This window comes from Desmodus rotundus, chromosome 5 (assembly GCF_022682495.2).
Source record: "Desmodus rotundus isolate HL8 chromosome 5, HLdesRot8A.1, whole genome shotgun sequence".
In the NCBI taxonomy this organism is placed as follows: domain Eukaryota; kingdom Metazoa; phylum Chordata; class Mammalia; order Chiroptera; family Phyllostomidae; genus Desmodus; species Desmodus rotundus.
In genome coordinates this window covers 101,974,378-102,001,351 of record NC_071391.1, presented here as the reverse complement: position 1 = coordinate 102,001,351, position 26,974 = coordinate 101,974,378, and the positions used below count along the sequence as shown (strand labels likewise).

At 41.8% G+C, this 26,974-nt stretch overlaps 1 protein-coding gene across 4 annotated transcripts in view; it reads left to right on the top strand.

Moving 5' to 3' along the window:
- The window catches only part of AFF3 (ALF transcription elongation factor 3), a 571,288-nt gene that overhangs the window by 434,993 nt on the left and 109,321 nt on the right, over positions 1-26,974 (top strand). For all 4 annotated transcript variants that reach the window (XM_053924521.1, XM_071221520.1, XM_071221519.1 and 1 more), the window contains one exon: positions 13,865-13,916. In XM_053924521.1, the coding sequence (XP_053780496.1) occupies positions 13,865-13,916 (52 nt within the window). The remainder of the gene's footprint in view (positions 1-13,864; positions 13,917-26,974) is intronic.

The following is a 26,974-nucleotide window of genomic DNA, read 5'->3' as shown; positions in this document are numbered from 1 at the left end:
CAGTTTCTGTTCCTTAAAATCTGGCTTCCCTTACCCAGTCCTCCATCTAGGCAGCCTTAAAGATCATGTCTCTGAAAGACAGGTCTAAGCAGCTCATTGTCCTCCGTTAGGTCCCTTGAAGGATCCCACATCCTCAGGACCAGTTCCCACTCATAACAGATGTCAAGCCTCCTTATCAGCAGGTGTTTATCACCTGCTATGGGCTCAGCCCTCAGACAGGGACTGCTGGGATTTAAGACACTTGAATATGATCTCTGACCTCAACAAGGGGAAATATAGTACCAGGAACCACAGAGAACAATAGAAGGATTAAGGGTAAAAGTAAATGAAATTGGCTACAGAAACGGGCAGAATGAGAAGCAAGAGAGCAGTGTCCCCAGAGTGCTGAGGAGACTGGCAGGGCAGGTGGCAGGATGTGGGGGAAGGAACAGGAGAAAGAAGGGGAGGAGATTGTAGCTTCCTGCTCCCTCACCTACTCATCTGTCTTCTCCAGGTAGTTAGTGAGGATTGGCCTGTTGCCTGCCTTTTCAGTGGGCTCAGGGGACACCCAAAGGATACCGCCTGCAAGAATAAAATGTGGTCCCTGTGTTTTGTCACTTGAATTGATACCTTAGGAACATAACCAGATGATGAAGTTCATTGTTTTCATCCCTGTGTCAAAATCATCTCTGGGCTACATGTCAAAGTGCCAGGAATTAGTGGTTATTTGTTAGCCCCTCCGTTCAATTCCCATCTAGTGCAGTCCTCCTGGATACAAGTCTCTGAGCTTATGCCATCCTACTTCCTCATATTTATTCTGTGCTTTAAAATTTGCAGAATTCTTTTGTCTGCATTAGCTTATTCAATTCCCCAATAATCCTTTAAATTTGAGGGGATGCGTATTATTCATTCTCAGTTTCCATTCAGAAGTGGAGTCCTGAAAGGGCTAATATACTCAGGGCCATAGAGCTAGTAAGTGACAAAGTTAGAAGTCGGACTTTTTCCAGAACACGTGTCAATGACTTCCCTCTTCACACTGTAACTTGAGGAGTTAAGTGCTTTATTTTAAGTAGATGTGTTGGACATTTGAAGGTTGTTGAGGAGGTACAGATGAGTACCTGCTCCTGGGCCAAGAAATGTAACTTTTCTTTCTAGTTGTCAAAGTGGCCAAAGCCTTCAGCTACTTTCCAGGATAAATCTTAACAGTTAGAGTAAAATTTAAATGATAACCCAAACTCGTGAAGGAAAGGTTGGCCCAGCCATGGGAAACGGCAGGATGGAGCAGAGGAGGCAGCAAATAGTTTATGAGTATCAGCCGCAAAAATGAGCCAGGGTGCTGGATCAGTTCAAAGAGCTGCCCACTGAGGCCATGTGAAAGGGAGGTTCACGGCTGTAATAAATACATTGAATGGTTCTACAATGCAGGATGTCTTATAACTAAGTGATGACTTTTGATGTTTTATTCCTGGGAGGTACAGAAGCCTTTGTACACATACTGTTTTTCAAATACAACAGCTCCAAGAGAGTATTTCATTTTCTCCTTTATAGAGAAGGAAATTCACAAGTCACTGTTCCCCAAGCAATTAAAGAAGGCTGGGAAGTAAAGATGTGACATCACTCACACCCAGAGCACTCACCTTCCTCTGGGCTACCAGTGTGACCACCTGCTCATGGTCCACATTAACTGTGCCTCATCTTTGTACCTGCGGCATGTTTGGGGGGACAGGCACAGCCAAATGGGTCTTCCTTCTGTCAGAATTTGGCCTTGCGTCGATAAAATCCTTTGAAAGTCTGAAGCACCCATCTCTAGTTTCCTGGCTAGAGTTCTGAAAAGCATTGAGGAATGAGAAATATGTGATTACACAGTGAAAAGGCTGGATTTTATATAAGATACCCTAACATTGGAAATAATGATGCAGTGGGAATGAAAGAGGAGCTTATTTACCAAGTTAGAACATAATAAGGTACCAAAATCACTGGCTGTCATGTGTATTCTTTAAAAAACAATTAATGGCTTTATTTTTCAGTAATAGGGAAAGACAGAAAGAAGTACGTGTTATCACAGGACAAGAAGAGTCATTCCTGGGGCCAGGCAGCAGCCACTTCCTGTTCCCCAGGAACCAGTAGGGGACCTAAGACCCATGGTTTTTGGGGTCCAGGAGTCAGTGCCATCTCTGGTACAGCCACCACCTCTTTAATTCTCTGTGGTTGGAAAAATCACCTTGATTTCTAAGAAAGGCATAAGTTTGTTCCTTTAATAGAAAAAATGTGTACAATTACTATAAATGATAATACTGGATAAGAAATCCTGGTGGTGTATAAAATAATTCAATATGAAATTTAGATTTGGTCACATCTAGCAATATCTGGGACTTATTTCCTAGAAAGAGTGCTTATTTCCTAGAATCTGGCTTGTCCAGCTCTCTGGTGCCCTCTCACTGACAGCAAGGTGACCACTCACATTGTCATTGTGCTACTTCCTGGTGGGAGGGGTAAGTGGCTGGTAGGCTTGTTTGAGGCCCCTGCCTTCCTGTGCAGGTTTCCCTTTGAAGAAAGGGTTGAGGTGTGCCAACAACAACAAAAGTTTATAAACCTCATCTCGATTGTCACCAAAGCCTCATTGCCTGTAAAATCCCTTTTAAGAGGGTTTTCCTGCTGCCCAAGCATATTCATGGTCTGAGTCCTTTCAGTGGCTTTGAGTGAAGGATTGCTTTGGGGACAAGAGCATAAGAGCATCAGCAACACTGGAAGCTCCAAAATGACACTGTCCCAAACTACAGGCTGCACAAGTTCAGCAGGTGCACACATTTCTGGCAGAGCTTGATATGGGATCTGTGATTTTCATGAAAATAATTTGGTCACAGGTATATTGAAAGATCTCACACAGAGCTCTCAATGACAAATGAGATTCTAAATTTCCCCCTTAACATCTGACTCAGCCTAGAAGGTGCGCGCACTAGCTGGGCACAGTGTGGAAACTAGCCTTGGTAACCTGGCAGCCTGAAATGTTTCTGGAGCAAGGAGTGCATGGCAGGTTGGGAGATGAGGAAATTCTGGTTATGATTCATTTGATGGAGAAGAAAAAAGGGCAGGAAGGGAGGTTCTGACAGGGCTAGAGACTACCTGCTGGGCCTCAGTTTTTCCTAAGAAACTGGTTTTGTGGGCTCCAAGTAGCATCACCGCAAAGTGAGGAGGACTCCCTTAAACATACATTTCCCACATACCTTTGTCACTGCCTCCCGTGCCAACCAGGACATTCCAAGAGACACACACCCAGTTCTCCTGACATCTCGTACAGCACACTGGTGGCTTCGTTCTAACCCTTGTCACTCCTGGCCCTCCCTGTTCCCACCTTCTCCACCAAGAAAATTGAGAAGGTATATAAAATAAAAACCTTCATTTACTATGCCTGTGTAGAAACTCTTCAAAACACAAGTTAAATTTTCTTGTAAAAAAAATATTAAGATACCACTAGCCATAATATATTTTCTAAAAGCCAGATTTTTGCTGGGAAAGATCTGGATATAAAGTATCATACATGCAATATCCAGCCTTCCTATAGGAATTCTAATAGCAGTTTTGTCGAGCAGCGATTAGCGCTGCCACTTAACATTTTATCAGCTGCCACTCAGCCCGTGGTCGCCCCAGGCTCTCCACAGTTCCCAGCTGCATCCTTAGTTGTTGGTCTGACTCTGTAGTAGAAAAATGTGCCTGACTGCCTTTTGTTTTTGAAATTAATAGACAGTGAGTTTTCAAACGTGTTATTACAAATGTAAGTGATTTTTAAATGTTTTTATATACCTTGTTTGAGCTCATGATTTCTCAGTTCATTAGAGGTGTATTTTAAATCTATTCCATTTCCTCTGGAGTCATGGATCAGGTTTTTCTGGTTACCATTATAGGTCTTGGCTCCTATCATGCAGGAGGGTGTGCTTTTTTTTTTTTTTTTTCCAATTAAACAAATACCTTTGTCCCCAGACCTTGGGACACAGAGAGGAATGAGACCAGAAACTTCCCTTAGAGTCAGGTGGATAAGACAAACTCAAAGACAGCAGTTATAACACGGGGTAGCAAGTGCAGACATGTACAGAGGAGGGAAATTAATTAAGGTCACTGAGCATCAAGAAGATGTGCCCTTTGGGGTGGCATTTGAAGGGTAAGTAATAGCTGAGAACAGGGAACAGAGAGAGGGACATTTCAGTCAGGAGAAGAGGCCAGGCCAAGATGCAGAGAGGTAGAATTATATGTAGTTTGTATTATTCCAGTATTGAGTTCAAGAGCTATGACAGGGTAGCAACTGCAGTGAGCTGAGCCCCGGCCATCATGAGACGTATGAGCCTTAGGAAGCAACAGAGACTGAATTTAGATTGTAGGTGGACAGCAGCAACATGGGAAACAGGACCCAGAAGGACTGCAGGGAGGAAGTAAGCTGGTATACTGAGACCTGGAAGTGTGAACAAGGGATGGAGGAAGAGGTGGGTTCAGAAGAAAGCTCAAGAAATAGGGCAGACATGCCTAAGAGTTTTGTTGTCTGGAAGGAGGACAGAGAGGATGTCAAAAAGCCATGTGCAGATGCCCAGGTAAGTGGCAGTGCCACAGACCTTAGTACAGAATTCAGCAATGAACATTGGATTTGGGGTAGGGAGGTAATGGGTTCTGGTTTGGGACAAATCAAGGTGGAGGCACATCCATATGGAGGTGAATTTATTTGCTCAACAAACACCTATGGTATGGTTATTCTGTGCCTGGCATTTTACTAAATACTGAAGATGCCCAGTGAGATCAACTAAACTATATGAACTCCAGTCTCCAGGAAGCCCCAGTGCAGAGAACCCCAGGGTGTGGTTGGCCCTGTGGAGCAGGCATTTGGAGGACAAGGGCATAGATGTCATCCTTGGGAGGAGATGAGGAGGTGCAGAAGAGAACTGAGGGCAGGAGCCTAGATAACCTTGACCTGTGGAGAGTGGCTGGAAGGCATAAATGCAGGAAGGAAATGGGAAGTCAGAGATAAAGAGAAACTTCAGAGTTAGAGAAGCTATGCAAGGAGCGTTTCAAGGAAGGCATGTCACACAACGTCACATAAATCAGTGTGATCAAACAAGACAAAGAAACAAAGGTGCCCATTTGTTTAGGCAATTGAGTGTCCCTGAGAGAATTCCTTAACTTATTAGTAAGGATGGATTTGTGCTTTATCTTAGGCACTGAGGAAATACACCCCTCCCCTGGGAGTATTCAAAAGGTACCTAGGAGAAAGGCGGAGCCAGAGGAGTTGATAGACAATCCTAGTACAATGCACTAGATCTGTGCAAAGTTAGTTAAGACCTGAAGAAGTCTGTCCTGTGGATGAGGTGGCTTTAAGGAGAAAGTGATAATTCATTTGAAATTAAGACAGTGGTTCTCAACCCTTGCTAAATGGTAGAATTATTTTGGCTGCAGGTCAAAAATACTGATGCCTGTGCCTAATCCAAGACCAGTTAAATCAGAATTTCTGGGGTTTTAACCCATGAATCAGTATTTGATCCCTCCAGGTAATGTGAAACCCCTATAATGCGTGATACTTTACATTGTGCTTTCATCTTTATTGTTTTATTTTAGACTCAGCTAGCACTCCATTTTATCAACTGACAAACTGAAACTCAGAGTTGGAGCTTTATCCAAGGTCCGGAGCTATTGAAGGTCTTCAGCTGTTCAGACTCTTTCCAGTTCTGTGTTCTTGTAGTGGTTCCCAAACTTTGCTGTGAATCACAATCCCATAGAGAGCTTTTAACAACCTGGATGCCCAGCTCACACCCCAAACCTAATACATCTGACTATGGGATGGGGTGGGAACCAGACATCAATACCTTTTAAAGACCGTGATTCCAACACGCAGTCAAGTTTAGACCACTGTGTTATGCATTACTCAAGCAACATGTGAGGTTGGTGTAGTTTAAGTGCATGCACTTGCTAATTGGGAGATTATGCTTGATTCTCTTTTCTAATCCTAATAGTTTATCTGTCCAAATAAATCTCTTAATTAGGAGCTGTCTTAGCAATTAACTTGTCAATAACAATAGCCACAAAAAAATTCAAAAACCAGTACTGTGAACCAGAGAACAAATCTGAACCTCTGTACATTTGACCCTTCCAGAGGCAATGCAGTCTTACTCTCAGAAGTTATCAGTTATGTGAGCAGGTCATTAGTCAGCAAACACAGTAGGCAACCCACTTACTAATTCACTGACAAGCAACTAATATTTGACATCACACACTTGAACCAAATCATACAAATCTCAGTTCTTTTCTGGTTAGGGGCAGATTCCTCTGCAAAGAGGTATAAGCAAAGCAATGACCGTTGTTGAATCTATGCAGCTGAGAAAACTTTTTATTCCCTGTCAGGGTCCTCCAACCTCTCTAGTGTCTTCTCTGAAAACGGTCCTGCTCCTTCACACACTGTACTTGAATTCATGAAGCCTTGGAAACCTAATTCTCTAATACTGAGAACATAGAGTTCAGAAACTAATTTTCTGGAAGTCCTTGTAAGGAACAAGAACAGGAATTTTAAAACCATCTTTGAGGAGAAAGTGTTCCCTATCAAAGTACTCCCCAGTTTTTCCTTGATAGAAACCATAGAGTCAGTACAGCCCGCTTCCCCTATAATTCTTTCAGGAGGAAGCAGTTTTCAATTATAATATGCTCAGAGAATGCTACTTTGTAACCATGGTCTACATTGCCCCAAATGGAAAAGATGGGGTGTTTTCATATTTTCACAGTCACACAAACTGTGTGGGGCATTTACATCTTTCTGAGTGGAAAGTCATGGGATGTTCAGGGAAAGTGGGCCCAGTGTTCCATTTCTCCCAGGCAAAACGCTCCCTCTGGGCTGCTTGGCACCCCAGCTGCAATGCGACTTCAAGTGAGAGGGACAAGCTGCAGAGTTTCAAAATACACAGCCAGAGAGAAAAAACACCTAGGATATTTCACGTAACCTTAGTGAGATGTGTCTGTACTACATCCAGGTGAAGCGGGGACCTGACACACCAGGGCCCCTAGTGTACAGACTCGCCACAAGGCGCAGCATTCGCAAGGCTGCCTCCTGTTTTGTTCTGTTTTCCTGGGCTGTGACTCGTGAGCGGGCCCCTCCTGTGGGCCACCTGAAGCTGTGTGCTAATTTCTCCTTCCTCCCTCCTAACTCTCCAGCAGTCTTCCCAGACTTTCCACCCAGTGGTAAAGGCACAGACCCAGGGAATTCACAGCAATGGGAGGCTTCATGTTAGGGAGAATGATGTCCAGAGAGATTAAATTATCTTCCCAAGTCCACAGAGCTAGTTATGGACAGAACTCAGACTAAAATGCTTGTGGCTACCATTTCAGATCTCATTCTACCACCCCACAATCTAATCCCACTGACTGTGTCCTTTTATTAGTGTTGAGTTTCACTTTCCTCTGATTTCTCTTTATCCTATATTAGTATGCTAGATATGGGTCCTATCAGGAAAGGCCATTGCTCAGTTGAGATTTCAAAAGACATACGTTCATCCCGTATCTCATCAGGGTTTGGCAGGTTTCCTAAATGAGATTGCTTTTTTCAAGGCTCTTAAATAGTAGGAAATGAGATTCTATCCCCCAGGGAACACATGCCTGTGTAGAAGGTGGCAGGTAGACTTAGCTTGTAAGTAGGAGAAAAGACCATTGGAATGTATTGTCTTTAAGAAAAAATAAGGTCATAAACAGACGAGATACAGTGCACCTTTGCACCAGGATGAACGTGGCAGAATCAGAAGATGTTTTGTGATTTTATTGACAACTAGACCCTGGAAAGAGAAGTCCAGGAAGGAGGTATGTGTGAGCAAATGCCATCTCCCTATGAATCACCATTGCTTCAAAAAATGTAGCTATGACACCTGGGTAGGAAAACATCAGAGTGAAGAACTCTTACCCCTTTGTCTTGTTCCTGATTTCTGCATTTGCTTCCAGACTAAGGTACTTCCTGTGTCTTGGACATACTATATCACCAATCCCCCAGTGCGAGCCTATCCTAGACTCCCTGGTCCCAGTTAACTGGAGTGGCATGAGCTAAATTCTTCTCAACAAATGCAGAGGGGAAGGTGGTCACCCATTTATGAAAATTAAGCCCAGGGAGGTGGTAGCACTGACCCGGACAGAGCAGTGGACTTTAGAAGAATGAAATGAGTTACATAACTTTCCCTCCTGTGTTCCAAGCAGTAGAGATGATGGCTTGGGGAATACCTTCAGAGGGGTGTACTTGCATAGCGCGTGGGCTATCATTCACTGCTAATTGCTAGAATAAATATCTGCATATATGCATATGTTTAAAGGGGAATCATAAACATTTCTCTTTGGCTTTAAATCTCAAATAGAGGGGGATAGCAGTACCACCAGCTATGGAAACAAATCTGAAAATCAAACAGCACAATTAAAACTCATTTTTTAAAAAGCCATTAAGATATACCTAAATGAAATGAATTTTAAAGGACTCAAGTTTTCTGTTAAGGACCCCAAATGACAAGTAATTCCAGGGACATCCTATTACTGTTCTGTGAAATGACTGCCACTGTGTTTGCAGGTAAAGTGCTCATTTGCAATACCTGTGTAAGACATACATGAGCATGAGACGCAGTTGGCCATCTGTTACGGGTAGGCTACTATTTCTGCTTCCTGCGAAATTTGGGGGCCTGAAAATGTAAGCACCAGCTACAACATAAATTTGTCTATGGCTCAATTAAAAATAATATACATGGGGAAGTTACTGTAATCAAATATTAGAGTCATTGGGGTTGTATTGAATTCCTCCCTTTCTGAGAGCTACTGAAGGAAGATGTGTTCAGATGAGGCAATTGAGTTCTGTTAAAATTATGTTATGTCAGAGTGTCACAATTTTAAGGCACTTAAAAATGGCTACAATGGCAAGGTTGGTTTGACTGTAGTGTGTAAGGGGAATCAGCCCTGGGAGACAGGTGCTCTCCATGGATAGCTGCCCACCACCCAGTGAACACATGAGTGAATTAGTAAGTGGTTGGGAGTTTGGATGCCTATATTCCCATTGGTGATGAGGCAGAGTTTCCATTCATCTTCCACTTTCAGAGAGAGGTCCACCTGAGATGGCACTTGGCAAACTGCTAGGGGAAATGTTTGTACTCAATTCGTCCTTTAGAGTCTGAGCTGACTCCTATCACACCCTCCTACAAAGTTCATGCAAGGCCTTCTCTCTCTGCATGAAAGCTGAGACTATTCGGCCTATGGCTCAAAACATGATGATCCTTTGCACCAGCTGTTTGGGGACATGTTATAATAGGCCTGGGACAATAATCTTAAGAAACTCTTGTCTGATAGAGTTTCCCGATGAGAAATGGATAGAATCTCAATCACCTAACTACATGTTAAAGAAAAATCCTGCTTGAATCCCTTATGTGTTTCAGGTCTCAGTTACCTGGCAGACCTCACTGGGAAGTCACACCAGGCACTGACTTGACGTGCCTCTGACAGCAGTTCGACAGCTCCTGGGGTGTTCAGGGCATAATTCCAGGCTTCTCTGCACTGCTGGCTGCACCTCTGCTGTCTGGCCTTAGTTTGATCTTATTGCCTATTTTATTTCAACGTCCCTATTGTTATCAGGCAACAGGTCCTGCTGAGGGTCTGGCCGTGAGGCTGACCGCGGCTCCCACGCATACCTCCTTGTGCAGTCAGGCTGACGGGCGTGCGTCCTGTCCTCCGTGGACATGGTCACATCAGGTCAATCACCAACGGCAGCAGTTATAACCTAAAATGTACATCCCCCCCCCCACAGCCTCTAGAGAACATCAGCTTTTCTTTTCAAAACTGGCTTAGTTTTAAGACTTTATTGCAGAAACGTATTTGTCTCCTAAATTGTTACTCATGCAAATTTCTTAAATGTTCCAAGGCACTATCCTCAGAGGTAAAAGGAATATTAATAAAAAATGAACATCTATTGCATGCTTATTCTGTGCCAGTCTCTGTGCTAAGCACTTCCCAAGGATTGTGAGTGACTTCTCTGGAAAACCTTGAAGGCAGGTGTCCAGTCACTTGGCTAGTTGAGCGGCAGACTCAGCCTGGGCAGTCTGACTCCAGAGCCCATGCTCTGACCACCATGCCTGCTGCCCAGCAGTGCTCACCTCAGAGGGGTTGCTATAGGGATAGGATGAGGTGATTTCTAGAAAGTGCTCAGCAGGCCCAGCCAGAACAGTCATTCAACCTTGAGAGCTGCAACTATTTGGTAGGAGCTCAGTCACCTTGGAGGGCTCTGAAGGACATGAAGGGGAGGGGCTCTGGGTGGGTGGCATCATCAGTCAAAGGCCCATGGTGCTCTGATGTATGGGTGTAGGGGTGCGGCAGGGTCCTTGGGCGTGCCAGCATGGTGCCGAAGCACAAACCCTGTGCTTATATGCAGGTGGCCCATCCCAAACTCTCCTCAGCCCTTCCAAGCATCAGTCTTTGCCTTCGTTCTTTTTTCAAAATGGAGTCAGAGATCCCCCAACCATATCCCATGGTTAAGTGTTGGTTTAACCACCACTAAGTTGGCATATTCTTTTACTCTTGGTTTAAAATTTTTATTTGTTGCTTGTTCTTATTTAATACACCTGTGCTAGTCTGTTTCCTTTTGAAAATAGATAAATGATAACAAATGTTGTTACATAGGTGGAATCAGAGTGGGGTGTCACTGACATGTTTCAGTGGAGGCAGCCAGGCCTCTCCTCCTGACCACACACGGAGCCCTGGCAGTTCTTAGGGTGCTGTGGCTGTCGCAGCTGTTCTCTTCTTCTCTAACCATGTTTTGTTGTTCAGTATAACCTCAAATACTCTCTTGCTCCTCCTTAGGCTCACTCAGAGGCCACTTGGATATTTCCAGCATTAAAAGTGGGCAGTTTACGCTACATTTGATCTTAGCCAAAAGGCCAAGAAGCGATGAAAGTGGGCACTTCATGAATGTTAAACCAGACTTGAAGAGCGTAGTGAATGGGAACAAGCACTGTGCTTTGGAAGTTGAGTCATGGGGACTCTGTGCTGTGGCTATCAGAGGAAAGCAGAAGGTCCAGGTCATATTCCTGAATGGGCTGAGCCTCAATTATCTCAGCATTGTGTCTTTGAGGGATTGGGGGCTCTGGGTGGCAGTGGCTGTCTATGCCTGGCCTGGGTCACATGTGTTGGGAACAGCAACATTGCTGTGCGTTGTGTCTGTTTGACTTAATGTTTCCATTTCCATTTTCTCAGACCCCAAGATATTCTGAAGTTTAATTGGATTCTAACTTCTCTTGAAGTCTCTCTTGAATACAGAGTGTTTTTACATTTGATCATCAGAAACACAATGAACTCTCTTTTTATATATGAGAGATAGATTCAGTGGTAGAGTGATTACTACCACAAAGCAAGGTGGATCTCGGCTGCTTTTCTTCTGGAAATGATGAGCAGGTGGATGAGTCTCACTACAGACATGACGAAGCCTGGGGTCTGGGGATGTGAGAGGAGGCAGAGTGAGATTTGACCAGAAACGCATTCATAGACATTTAGCACATGTTTTAAATAAACAAAACTGAACTGAACTCTCTACCTTGGAAGAGGCCCTGAGACACTGTTTTTACTGTTGTGGTTACTTTCAGCAATGCCAACTTCATGTGGTGACCGAGTCGCATGGCTGGTTTGCAGCCAAGCTAAGTTCCCTTGCTTTGGGGTGTTTTGGGTTTTCCTGCTCTGGTTGACAGTGGCCTTCAGATCTGTGCACATGATTGCCCAAATAAAGATGAAACTTCTCAGTCACCCCTGACGTGACTTCCATGTAACAAAGGGGTTGTTAATGATGATTGTGTGTGTTCTCCCCTCCCTTTTTCTATCGACTGACAGGACCACCCACACTTAGAACACCCAGTGCTCAAAGAGCAGCCTGTGAGATTCAACCAAATTGCAGTTGGCAGTTTACCCCAAAAGAGGGAGTAAGGGCTGGAGACGAGAAATGGCCCTGCTCCTCTGGCATTTTTCATCAGAAAGGCATGTGAAAATAGTCTTGGGGAAGGCACCCCAGACCAACCCACAAACTGGTATTATGCTGTGTGTCTTCACTGTGCTAGTGCCCAGGGACTCAAGGACAAAGAGAACACAGTCCACCTCCTAGGCTCTTCCCAAACAACACTCTAATAAATCACCACTCTGTCTCTTGTCTTTGAAGCCTGATGTACGAGTTCCTAAAGTCAAGGAAAATGAATGACATGCCAGATGGCCACAGAAGTTGGGAACACAGCTCTACAGTCTTTGTTGATGTCGTGTTTGTTTTGCTTGAGGTTTAAATAATCAGCGAGTGAGACTTCTTGCTGCTGGTAGAATAGCCGTAGTCTACGAGGAAACAGACATGGTGTCCTGATGGTTATGGCTTCAGTGGTATGTCAAAGTTGCTTAGCAACTCCTCAGTACAGTTTTCCTACTTTATAAAATAGTGGCAAATTTATTTCCTAGACTTATGGAATCTAAAGCAGGATTGGACCTTACTTAGAGATTGCCCAGAATCACCTTCATTTTACAAATAGGGCCAAGTCCAGGAAGTTAAGTGACTTCCCCCAAGCACAAAAAGCCTAGTTGGGCAGAACTCCACCCATGTCCCATCCTGGCAGGTTTTTGTCCCAAGTTCGCCACAAAAGCCACTGAAATGACTAACTAAAATACTCAGAGAAATACACTGATGATAGGGGTAATAGTTGGCTTTTAAAGGACTCAGGCACAGTTTAAGGAACAGTCTCTGGAAGGTGACTTCAAGGAGGGGAGTGAGGCCTTTTGAGCACATGGGCTCAAGGGCCCACCGACTGACTGATCTCTGGTGCCCTGGGGTTCCTCAGAAAAGTCTCTCCCTGCTGCCAACAGAACAGCTCTGCAGTTGTTTCTGTTATAGAGTGTTCCTAAGTGAAATTTCTTGCAAAATAATTTAATTGAAAACTACTATTCCATAAAGAAACAATTCAGCAATTCTGATAAGAAAATCATTTTATCATCGTCAGAAATCACCCTGGTCTGTGTGGCTCAGTTGGTTAGAGCATCGTCCTGTAACTGAAAGGTTGTGGGTTTGATCCTCGGTCAAGGAGCATACCTAGGTTGCAGGGTCAATCCCTGGTCCTGGCAAGGGTGCGTGTGACCCAGACACATATGGCCCCTGGTCAGAGCACCCATCCCCAGTCCAGGCACATATGGGAGGCAACCAGTCAATGCTTCTGTCTCACATCGATGTTTGTCCCTCTCCTTTCCCCTCTCCTTTCTCTGTGTCTAAAAGCAATGAAGAAATGTCCTCATATGAGCATAAAAAAATCATAGTGTTTTAAAGTATTTTGGTTTTGGTTTTGGTTTTTTACTTTTTTTATGGACCCAAAGGTAGCTCTGTCATACACATCTGAAGGATGCAGGGGGCACTGGGAAGTTGCCCTCAGAGTCTTTCCAAAAGGTTCTCTCCTATTTGGTTTTCCTTATCCAGCAGGGTCTTTGGGCAGATATCCTCTCCAGAGCTCTGACTGGTGGAGACCTAAGCAGCTGTAGCTCACACTTACAGCTCTTGGCAGAGGTCTGTTTGCCCTTTGATTCCGTTTACCACGAATGGAAATGGAGACGTGGCACAGCACCTGCCACATGGAAAACACTGAACAAGTAATTGTGGGATTAACCTTCCCAAGGAAAAGCAGCCCATCTTATCCTATGGCTATTATGAGGGTGAATTTTCATGATGTGGCAGTTTGTTACTTGTAAGTGCATCACAGAAAAAGGGCTTAAATGAACACTTTTTTAAATTAGTAAGTCAACCACACTTATTACTGAAGCATTGTTCTAATTCAGATACTTTGATGGTAAATTATTTTGAATTTTCTAAGTATCTGTACTTCTTTGTTCCTTCTTCCAGAATGCTAGAAGATGACCTTAAGCTAAGTAGTGATGAAGAGGAGAACGAACAGGTAAGATTATGTTGTACATTGTGCTGTTTGAATGTGGCATGATGGCACTGGCCTGAGAGACCGGCCTGGGTATCCCGAGTCACACAAATGCTGGATTACCGCGTTCTATGATGCTGGGTGTCCTCTGCTAATTACAAGATGCAATGCCATTGGGCAAGTCTGTTAAAATATCTTGGCCCTAATTTCCCTTAAAACTGTAATTCTGTGCTTTTTTATGGTACTGAAACCAACAACAGCTATTTATAAGGAAATTGACTGGGGTCAGGCTTCCGTGAAATAGAAGCTCTGTTTGGAAAGCTAACCAGCCTTCTAGAAATCAAACATGCGATCTTAACATCATCAGCATGCAACAGGCAGGCTGTAAGCATTAAATATTGAGAAGTCTTATACAGGTATTATTAATGTTGAAAAGATGCAAGCATGGAGGTGAGCTAAAATGATGAATAAAAAATAATCATGCTCAGAATAGCCTGTTTGTCTTAATGATAAATGTGCTCGAGATGTTCTCCTTTGGTGTTGATTTATCAGCTCAAGACATCAGTCAGGAGTTTGTAAATGCTCTTCAGATCAGTCAGTTATAGTGAAAAAATATCCACTTAACATTCATCACTTTCACCTCTATACTTCAGGCAACGCTTGTAGTTTAAAGCAAGTTTGAAACCACTAAAGACAGATTTCCCTACACTTCTGTTTCCTTTTTCTTGTTACCTGTATTGTATTTTGTCAGGTTTGGATAAATGTGATAGGTCTAAAAACGATTCAGAGATTTTTTTCTAAGTCATTTTTACATATGCTACAAGACACTTGTGCTATTCAGTTGTTCTTGAGAGTCAATTTTATATAAAGGTATTACGGAATGCTGTGCAGGTGATACACCTGTCTAGACATATGAATGCAAATAATGCACAGAGAGTGCAGAGGTGAAAGAAAAGTCAAAGGAAACTTCCAGGAAGAGCATCTGAGCAGAATGTGCTATGGGGTCACAGAGGGGTCTGCTCGCCTTGTGAGAGGTGAGGAGGCAACCAAAGAAGAAACGGGGCCTGAGACAGAACTCAGTGAATCTTGGAACTGGATGGGCAAGTGGAGAAAACCCCAAGTGGAAGAATGTTGACTGAACAAGGGAGACCACTCAGGCCTTGGAAGCCTAGAGACTGATTAATTTGTTTTAGGTGCACATCCCAGGGTGGTCAGCTATCCATAACACAGCAGCTGTGCTACAACTGGAGAATGACCTCATTCCTAATTTTGGTTCCTTGTCTCTGTGACTATAAGCAAATGATTTCATATCTGTGAGTGTTTTCCCAAAAAGTTCGGATAGGTATATTGTGAATTAAGTCATATCAAGTGTGTAGATTGTGTAAACTTTGTATTAGAAGAGGGGTTTACAGCCCTGACCAGTGTGGCTTAGTTGGTTGGACATCATCCCACAAAGCGAAACGTCACTGGTTCGATTCCCAGACAGGGCGCATGCCAGGGTTGCAGATTCAGTCCCCATCAGGGAATGTACGAGAGAACTGATCGATGTTTCTCTGTCACATTGATGTTTCTCTCCCTCTCTTTCTCCCTCCCTTCCCCTCTCTCTAAAAATAAAAAAATAAATAAAATCTTTTTCTAAAATATTACAGAAAAGGAATTAACAATTTTATTCAGCAAGCCTTTCTTAATTTGGAAAGAATTTCCAGAGTTATTTCCAGGAATTATTTCTACTGCAAACTCTTAGTTTCAAAAAATCAGTTATCGAAGATGTCCTCTAAGGCAGCAAGAACTTTTTGTTAACTCATCTGGCTTTATCAGCGACTACTTTCTCATCTATAGCCATTGATAACATTGTATTGTGAATATAAGGTCAGATCCTTTGTTCTTGCATTTGGTCCTCATTTGTTTGCACTTTCCTACCTTTTGCAATGAAAGCAGCTGACAGAATGAATGATTTTTATACAGTAATCTCCTCTCTTTTAATTAAGGCTTCACATAGTGGTTTTGTGTGGTAGTTTCAGTGATTGCTGTAACACTAATTATATTAAGTTATTGGGCCGTGGCCTGTAATTATACCCTGGCCTAATCACAAAATTGTAATTTCCATGCTTCTAAAAAAAAGTCTAATGATATGGTATTTTTTTTCTCTCTAAGACCAAAATGCAATTGTGCCCTGAAAGAATGGATGGAGCCTGTGCACACTTGTAACACACTACACACGCACCGCATTTCCCTGGCGTTTGGGCAATACTTAACACAAATGATTTTTCCGATGTAATCAGAGTTTGTGTCTTAACTCAAAATCTTTCAAAAATATACTGTACATTTCTCTGTCTACATAAACATAGTAAAGTAAAATGCTTAACCTTTCCTTACATGATACCTCGTTGTCCTGAGACTGTTGGTCACTAGCCTATACAGCCACTGTGATAAAGAGACACCTACAAGGGCATCAAATTGCTGTGTCTGCTTGCCCTTCCTAAACTTGCCTTAGATGCTCAAGTGTGTGAATACTCCAGTCTAACGTTTCCTTTATCCTCATTGCCTTTGGGCTCTCAAAGATAAAGAGAAAGGTAGTTTAGTGGGTTGACCACCCACTAAAGGTATTTAAAGGTAACTAAATAAAGGTATTTAGTTAGAACAGGCTCAGCAGCCCTGCTTCCAGGGTTCAAATCCTTGCTTTACGACTCAGTAGTTTTGCAACCTTGGTCCACTTCCTGAACTGCTCTCTGCTCCAGTATCACCATTTGTAAAATTGGAATTAACATGAGGTCCCCAAAGCCTGCCAGTCCCTCAGAACTTGTGCTTACCTGTCATCTTCATGTCACCATAACCAATAGGCTTTTATTCTTTTTAGTTAACTTATAATTGAGCAAACCATACATGGAGAAAAGCACATCTAACCTAAGAATACAATTTCATGATCGTTCATAAGCCACACACTACAATTAAACTTTTTGGTAAGAGTGTTCCAGTTGAGTAGATTACCCCAAACCATTTTCCAAAGTGGCTGTACAGTTGACATTCCCACTGGCAGTGTCAGGGAATTCCAGTCAGTCCACATCCTCACGTTTGTCTCTTTCTGTTCATGAGAAATAGCGTTCTTCTTTTTTATTAATATTTTTATAAATTATGCTATTACAGTTTTCCCAATTTGTCCCCTCTCTTCCCCCTCCACCCTGCCCCCTCAGCACTCCAGCATCCCCCCCTTAGTTCATGTCCATGGGTTGTACATGTAAGTTTCTTGAGTCCTCTGTTTCCTATACCATTCTTTTACCTCTCCCCCTCTACTTTATGCCTACGAATTATGCTTCTTCTTCCCTGTACCTTTTCCTCCCTATTCCTCTTTCCCCTTCCCCACTGAAATCCCTCCATGTGATCTCCATTTCTCTAATTCTGTTCCCGTTCTAGTTGTTTGCTTAGTTTTTGTTTTCATTGTTTTTCTTTTTTTTGTTTTTTAGGTTCATTTGTTGATAGTTGTGAGTTTGTCATTTTACTGTTCATATTTTTGATCTTCTTTTTCTTAGATAAGTCCCTTTAACATATCATATATTAATGGCTTGGTGATGATGAACTCCTTTAACTTGACCTCCTCTGGGAAGCACTTTATCTGCCCTTCCATTCTAAATGATGCTGGATAGAGTCATCTTGGATGTAGGTCTTTGCCTTTCATGACTTCAAGTACTTCTTTTCAGCCCCCTCTTGCCTGCAAGGTTTCTCTTGAGAAATCAGCTGATAGCCTTATGGGCACTCCTTTGTAGGCAACTGTGTCCTTTTCTCTTGCTGCTTTTAAGATTCTCTCTTTATCTTTCATCTTGGGTAATGTAATTATGATGTGCCTTGGTGTGTTCCTCTTTGGGTCTAACTTCTTTGGGACTCTCTGGGCTTCCTGAACTTCCTGGAATTCATTTCCTTCACCAGATTGAGGAAATTTTCCTTCATTATTTGTTCAAATAAGTTTTCAATTTCTTGGTCTTCCTCTTCCCCTTCTGGCACCCCTATAATTTGGATATTGGAACATTTCAGGTTGTCCCAGAAGTTCCTAAGCCTCTTCATTTTTTTGAATTCTCGTTTCTTTATTCTGTTCCAGTTGGATGTTTATTTCTTCCTTTTGTTCCAAATCATTGCTTTGAGTCCTGGTTTCCTTTCTATCACTGTTGGTTCCCTGAATATTTTGCTTTATTTCATTCTGGGTATCTTTCATTTGTTCTTTCATTTTTTGACCAAGCTCAACCAGTTCTGTGAGCATTTTGATTACCAGGGCTTTAAATTCTCCATTAGATAGGTTGGCTATCTCCTCATCGCTTAGATCTCTTTCCAAAGTTTTGCTCTGTTCTCTTATTTGGGCCATATTTGTTTGACTTGAGGCACCTGTTAAGTTTTAAGGGGACAAGACCTTAGGTATTCACCAGGGCAGGGCATCCCTCCTTGCTGCTCTGTGGCACTGCCTGTGGGGGAGGGGCCAGAGAGGGAACAGTGCTGCCAGCCTGCTCATCTCTAGTGCACTTTTCAGCGGACTCTTCTGTGAGACTGGGAGCTTTTCCTGCTGCTGCAACTGCCATAGCCCACAGCCACCTCTGAATCCCCTTAAGTCAGCCCCTCCCTTGCCAAGCCGGGCAGCCAGCCCCACCCCCCAAGGTCCGCTGTCCCGGGGTTTTTTTCTGAGTCAGCTTCGAGGTCTGCTGCCTTACTAGTCTGGTTGTTCTGGTTGATTTTTTTCTTTAATTCCTTTGTTGTCGGAGTTCCATGCAGTTTGATGCTTTTGGTTGTTTATTGATTTTCTGGTGCTTTTGGTTGTTGATTTCAGATTGGTTGTTATCCTCCTTTTGGTTGTGCGAGGAAGCGGAGGGTCTCTACCTACGCCTCCATCTTGGCCGGAACTCAGGATAGAAATATCATTCTTAAGGTTTCTTTTGTTGCATCATCTTTGGTTTTGATATAAGGCAGGGGTGTCAAACTCATTTTCACCAGGAGCCACATCAGCCTCACAGTTGGCTTCAAAGGGTGGGATGCAATTTCAATTCCTTAACAGTTAAGGAGTAGTTATATTTATACAGTCTTAAAAACTTATAAACTCTAAAAACTTAGATTTTAAAAACTTATAAATTCTGTTCTTTATAGTTCATGGATTATTCAGATTTTTTCATATTGGTTAGGTTATGGTAGTATGTGCTCTCCTGATGTGGATCCCAGCCAGCAGTATCCTGTGTTGTGGCAGCAATAGACAAATACACACGGACCACAGAAATCCTGTGGAGAAAAAGGGACAGCATGGCCACTCTCTAAGTGAGAGAGAGGGAGAGAGGGCCACAGAGAGCCCCAGAAAACCTGACCCTGGACCCTGCCTGGACAAACTTTTATTGCTTTTCTGGGCACAATATATCTAGGATGGTCCTCATTTACTATGCACAGGTTCACTGTAGGTGATTACCTTTTACAGATAACAAAGGACAGAATGCTGCTATTTACTCCAAAGAGAAGGATGTTACAGCTCAAGGGGGAAAGTGGTTGAACTGGTTATACTCCATACTTGGGTGGTTTAGCACAGACTTTAGGAAGTTAAAGATACTCAGTTGACATTTGCTGCCTCAATCCAGGGTGAGGGAGTTTCAGCAAAAGCAAGTCTCATAGCAGCCTAGGTACAATGCAGGCCTGATTCCCCACGGGAGAACCTGTCCATGGGCGTGGGTCCTGTGTGCCAGACCTCACACCCACTGGCTTTTCCGAGTGGGAGCTGGGCTACATTTCCCACGCATGGAACAGTTCCCTACACTCTCCAAATAATTACTCTATCATGGCATTTAAGTTGTCATTTTTATGTGTGTAGAACTGTATTGTCCTTTTGATGTCCGGGGTTATAGTGATATCCCATCTCATTCTTGATACTGATCTTCTTTATTTTTGTCTTTGTCACTCTCAGTGAACATTTATTGATTTTATTGATCTTTTAAACTCTTTGTTTCATTGATGTTCTCTATCAGTTTTTCTGTTTCCCATTTCATCGATTTATCTTTATTATTTGTCTCCTGCTTGCTTTCATTTTTCTCTCCTTTCTCTAGTTTCCTGAATGAGCTTAGATTTTGCTTTGAGACTTGTCATAAGCATTTAGTGCTCTACATTCCACTCACACCACTGCCCTAGCTGTATCCCACAAATTTTGATATGTTGTATTTTCATTGTCATTCAGTTAAGTGAGACTTCCTTTTTGGTACATGGATTATTTAGAAGTGTATTGTTTCATTTCCAAGTGTTTAGAGATTTCCTGTCATCTTTTATTGGTTTCTAGTTTGGTTCCATTATGTTCAAAGAACATATTCTCTGTGATTTAAATTCTTGTGAATTTATGGAGTTCTTTTTATGGCCCCAGATATGGTCTATGTTGGTATCTGTTTCACGAGCACTTGAAAGAATCTATATTCTGCTGATGTTGGGCATAGTGCACTATAAATATCAATTATATCCTGTTGTTGAGTTACTCTACATCCTTGCTGACTTTCTATCCAGTTGCTCTATCAGTTGTTGAAAGAGGAGTGTTGAAATCTCCAACTACAATTGTGGACTTTCTATTTCTCCTTTCCATGCTGTCAGGATATGCTTCACAGGTTTTGCAGCTCTGTTATTTGGTGCATAACATTTAGGGTTGCTCTGTCTTCTTGGCTGATTGACCCTTTTATCATTGCAGTGTCCATTCTACCTGCTAATTTTTTGTTCTGAAGTCTACTTTATCAGTGTAACCACTGTATTATTCTTTTGATTAATGTTTGTATAATGTAACTATTTCCATTCTTTATTTTCAACCTACTAATATCATGATAATTTGAAATGAGTTTCTTATAGACCACATATTGTTGTTATGATTTAATCCACTTTGCCAATGTCTATCATTTAATTGATGTGTTTGGACCATATGCATTTAATGTAATTATTAGTACATTAGCACTTAAGTCTGCCACTTTATTTTCTGATTTCTGTTTGTTCTTTTTTTTCTTTCTTTCTTTCTTTTTTCCTTTTTGGCTTCCTGTAGGTTCCTTGAATATTTTGTGGAACTCCATTTTTACTTACCTATAGTATTTTTTATTTTTATTGTGTCTCTTTGTGTATCTTTTCTAGTGCCTGTTCTAGGTATCACATTATGTATACATAACTTATAACAGTTCACTGGTGATATCATTCTACAAGTTTCTCCCTTAGTATCCTATAATTACCTCCATCACAGAATTGGTAATATGTGGATAATATGAGACTTGTTTTTCTATCTTCCTGACTTCCTGAGTGAGCATCCTGAATCTAATTTTGTATCTCATTTGTTTTTATTTCCCTCATGAGTACCATGGCTGGCTGGCATCTAACAGGAAAGTCTCACCTTCCCATAACCAGATCCACACAACTACCTTTATCTTTACTCTTTCTCTCCCTTTCCTTCTGTTACTGAAAACACTACCTTCCTCTTATCCAAAATCCATCCCATTTCCTCTCAGTTACTGGGGGACTTATTCCCTTAACTCCTGCCCCACCTCTCCACCATAACTACTTACTGGGTCAGCAGTGACATCCACAGATCCAAATATACTAGGTTCTTTTCAGTCTCTTCTCTTACCAGAAGATGTACAGCATTCAGCACTGAAAGCTATTGATCACCCACCTTTCTTGAGGTGTCTCATACCAGACTCTTCTGTTTTGTTTCGTGCCCTTCTGGCTGTTTCTTCTCACGCTTCTTTGCTGACTGCTCTTCCTCTACCCAACCTTAAATTTTTGAGCCTTTCAGCTTTTATTCCTGATTATTCTTCTCCACTTCCTTCTCCCAACTTCCTCCCCTACTCCCTTCCTCTCTGTCTGGGTGACCTCATCCATTCCCATGATCTTAAATTCTTAGGTGCTTACAATTTCTGAAGTTATATTCTCAGCTCAGAGCTCTCTTCTGAACTGCAGACCTACTTGACTTTTCCACTTGGATGTCTCATAAGCATTTCACATTCTGATCTTCCGCCCCTTACCCACCCACACTCAGATACGCTCTTCTTGTGAATGTTTCCACTTCTAAAAGTGGAACTGCCAGATGCACTGTTGTTCAAGCCTAAAAACGCTGGATCATCCTGACGACTCCTGTTCCCACTTAAATGTTAGTTCCATCACTAAGTCCTGTAAATTCTACCTCCAAAATTAATTATTAGTCCATTCACATCTTTCCATCCTGGATCATCTAAACCAATCTAGTAGACACTAGCATATTTCTATTCCTTATCTTCTATAATACAATCTCCTCACACTCATCTCTTAAAAATGTAAATCAGATCAAGTTTTTTCTTGGTCTACCATCTTAAATATATTTCCCATTCCACTTGGGATAAAACCTAGGGCCAACACTACCCTACACAGCCTGGCATCACCCACTCTGCCCCTTCACTACACATTGAGCTCATTCATCGCACTTCAGCCACATGGGCCTTCTCTCAGCTCCTCCAAGCCACACTCAGCTTCCTCAGGGCTGCCATAGTCCTCAACACTCTCATTTTCCCTGACCAACACCTACCTACCTAGGAAATGCAGTGTAACTTTCACTTCCTCAAGAAGCTTCCTCCTTATCTAAATTGGACCAGGGTTAGTCCTTTTCTCAATAACTTCAACCTTTCTTCTTAAGTCTCATTATAATTTTAGTTATGTGTTATTTTTACTTTTTAAAATACCTTTTTATACCAACTACACCGGAAGTTTCCTGAGGGCAGGGACTGTGTCTAGCACAGCAGAGGTGCTAAGTTATTGCTGAAGGGATTCATGGGTCAGGGCACAGTGTTGAGATGAATCGACATCATTTCCTGCTGTCCACTGTCCATTGTCAAAGATTACTTTCTCTACCTTTATTTATTTTACTGAACACTATAATTTTTCAAATTAGTCCTACTCAAAGATCAAAGGTATTGACAGAGAAGACCAAAACATAGGACCCAAGATCATAAGTTGACTGTAGATTAATGCACAAATAATCTACCTATTGAGGAGGGAAGCATCTATCCAGTCTCCATGAAAATGTCTATAGCCACTTACTAGATAGGCTTAATGCCAAGCCATATTGAAGTTATAAATTTTCAGAAATTATCTCAAACAGAAGTCTTCAAAGCTAAGAGAATGGGTTTCTCCACGACTGTCCCTTACAAGAATAGCAGAATTTTTACTATAACCTCTAGAGATAGGATTGTGACGGGGGTTTACTCAGAAAGTTTAGAGATATAATTGAAATGGAAGTATATCCTCATGTTTCCTCCTGTAATGTTCATATTTGATGGGGCTCAAAGTGGAACTAGGACAAACAATAAGAGAATCAGTTCTCTTGTTTCTCTTGGTACAGGAAAGACACATGACACATGTAGCATCTTTGTGTGGTCTCCTTTTCTGTAACTCTTGGTTTCAATAATTCCAAAGAGCAGTGTTTCCCTGGAAGAATGTGAAGTAATTAGAAGATTTAAGACAAAATTATTCCTGAAGTTACTAAATACCTAAGAAACTTTTAAGATGGGTTTGAAAGGAAGATATGAATTATATTGTATGTCTTTCCATTTGTTGAAAAGGACAGCCCTGCCTTTCATGTCAGGGTGAGCCTGGGAAGTTGGACACAGCAGATATATAGATGAAATTATTACAGCTAAGGCATCAGGAGAGGGGCACAGGATTAAGGCTCTCAGCAAGGAATAGCCGAGATGGTGTCAAGTGAAGGGAATGTTTCAGAGATGACAAATACATAAGCTCAGGGAGAGTAGGGAAGCAGAATCTAGTTTGAATGACTATGTGTGTGCCTACAGCTTCTAGTAATTACATTATCCACACATATTAGGCAGCCTTTTCATTTTAATTATATAACTGCATTTTTTCTCTGTAAATGAGAAAGGTTTATCCACTTAAACTGACAATTTTAATTTTGCAGGCCATGATCATTGGATAAAATCTGTAGTGGGAAATTTTCCTACTGGCATAATTTAGTTCTCACCATGAAGAAAAGTTACCTTTTAATCCCCAATCAATATTTGGAGAGCACAATTAATTTAATAGACATCTAGGTAGTTAACATAAATCTTCCAGTTAAAGAGCCTATCTGTGTCCTACTTGAATGCTTGGAGTACTAATCCTGTCTCTCTAAAAGAATCTCAGTGTGAATGGAGAGCCTGGCTGCATCAGGACGTCAGGACTGTAGGTGAGATAGCTCTGGGTGCTGGATTGCTCTTCTTGCATGTTGATACCTTGGGCTTCTCATGGGGAGGCACGGGGAATATTCCTGTGCTGATTCTCTGTTCTTTACCTTAAAGGTCACTGGAAAACAAACATCATCTTGGGGTATAATATTAAAAGCAGATTGCCCATGGCAATGGATGTTGTTCATTTTTTCCCTTGTTCCTTTCTAATACGACAATTGCACAACAGAAAGCAGAACTTTTAAAAAGAACCTCTGGCTGGGCCTGTCAATCAGTGACCAAATGAATTAGCTGAATGATATGCAGACGTGGAATAAAAATATAGGAGGCTTTAGCAGCCCAACTGTACTTCCCTGGGTGCATTTTTCTTCTCAGGATCAGCTTGGTTGATGCTGAAGTTCTTGGCCTGTGAAAATTTATTACCCGCAGAGTCAATCTGCATTCAGGCGGCCAAGTCTGAATAAATAGAGTCATTGTGCTTGTCTGGGATTTGTGGCCAGAGTTCATCCAGTCAGCTTGACATTCACATCCCAGGAGATTCATAAAAGCCAACACCCTGGTATGTGCTCTTGAATCCTGCCAAAATTGTGCAGAATTATATAAACAGGAGTTGAAGTAGTAATCAGGACCAGGTTTGAGGGGCAAGGCTCCAAAGTCAAGTTTCTTCTGCATTAGAAATGAACCGTATTGTAGATACTATTGGTAGTCAAACAAGAGCTAGAAAAGTTCTATATAAAAGTAATTCTGAGAATGATCTTGAATGCCTACCAAGTGCCATACATTGTGCAAGATGCTGGCTCGTTGGTCTTGATGAATTCCACATCAGTAATATTCCTTATGATAATATAGCCTCAAAAATTGGAAGTAAATTTTAAATGCCAGTAAATGCCCTTCCTTCAATGCCTATACAAAACCAGCATATAATATTACATATGTTAAACCTAAGAGCAAGATAGAAGAAAAGGAGTAGTTTATTTTTATATATTTAATCTTGCACAATTTAACCAGACTGAAAAATTGGTTTCTCTTTAATATGGACACAGAACAAAAACTCTAACTGAAAACTACCGCCTCTCAGATCTTTGTCATTTGTATATGAAATAATCATATATTCGAACCTTCAGCCACAATCAGTGAAACCCAGTGTTCATCAGAATGGTTTTGTTTGTTTTTCTTTGAGTCCTAAAACTTAGTTAAGTGATTGTATTTTATCAGGAAAATGTTACTGTCACCATTAGGCAAATGCAAAATTCTTTTGTGATGACCAATTTTATTATATCATGTGGCTTTATAGAAACGTTTGTGAAAAGCCCTGGCCTAGGTGGAGAAACACAAAAATGCAATTGCCTTTTTTTCATGTTAATGGACTGTATTTCCAAAATTGAAATGATCAGCCACCTTAAATACCACTGAACACAGATGTAAAAAGGCCCACACCCTGTTTCCTAAAATATTTTCTCAGATCTCCTCTGGGGACCTTATTGAGATTAATGTAGATTTGGTTGTGTCCAACCAGGCTGGACCGTAAGAGACACTTTCAGTCTGAGGACCATGAATGGACATCGGGAAAGTGGAAACATTATATAAAAATTAAAAGATGATTCATTAAATCTGGCAAAACAGATAACACAAAAATGAGAATCGCTGTTTTATGAAGTTAAAGAATTCACTAAAAGAGATACGTATTTTTAAAGCTAAGCCAAGTTTTTGTTAATGGTGTGTGTTAGCACCACCAAGACAGACTCTCCATGTGGAGAACAGAAGGACCACACATCCTCGGCTGATAGGCACACACCTCTCCAGTACAGCTGCCAGCCAGCAGGGCTGCTGGTTGGCAGAGGAAGTGGAATTCTCCCTCCAGAGGACACTCCTATTTAACACAGAGGAATAGTCCTTTGTCCTGTGTCTTTCACAGTTTTTTTTTCTTCAATAGCTTTTCCAGAGGTGTAACCATTCAAGAGTGGATGCTCCCTAGAGTATATGCTATCATTGCTGTCCAGGCTTGGGTGGTTTCATATAATAAAGGATTTACCTAAATCATTCAGGTGTTTGGTCCAGACACACACTTGGAAAGTTTTGGTTTTGCTTGTGTTTTTCCAAATATTTTCCAAGTGGGGCTAGTTATCTCATAAGAACAGTTTTTCTCTGGAGACTCTCTTAGCCTATTATTTCTGCATGGACCACAATCATTTGTGGCAATTCAACACCCCAGGGCACTTCCTAGTTCCATCATGACCCAACCTACAGCCAACAGGTTGTGCTGAGTGAAACAAGACCATCTTCTACAAGTGGACAAGACAGTCCCCAAAATGTCAGACCACCAAACATGGTCCTGTTTTCACTACGGAAGTGTGAGAGTGCAAATTAACCAAAATCTCTCTGGGAGCTTTGGTTCAGCAACATGTCTTTGGGTACCTCTCCTTTCAACCTGGACTTTATTCTTAAAAGTCCATGGCAGTTAGTTCAAGGAAGAGCATGTGATTACAACCTACTATGTGAAAACACTTTCATGTGTAAACCATAAAGCAGTGGTCACTTGAGAGGTGAAAATTCTAACACCAATAATGACACAATCAGAATAGGTTCAGCTTTCTTTTATGTTATATTAATGATTTGCAAAGTGCAACTTTGAGAATGTTTCCTAACCATTGCAAACCAGTTTTCACCTTCAGCTGTTGCTATTTTGTCTGAGTAAAAGAGACGTTTATGTGAAACATAAGGACAGACTTAAATTTTGGCTCTTCAAACACAGGTTGCATGTTTAACAAAACTATCAAATCATTTATGTTACTTCTATCTTGCCTTTATATGAGAACAAAGTAACATTTGCACCCCACAACTTAGGCCCAAGTTGCATTCATAATACTCAGCCACCTACCAAGGTCAGTGGAAAGTGAGTGG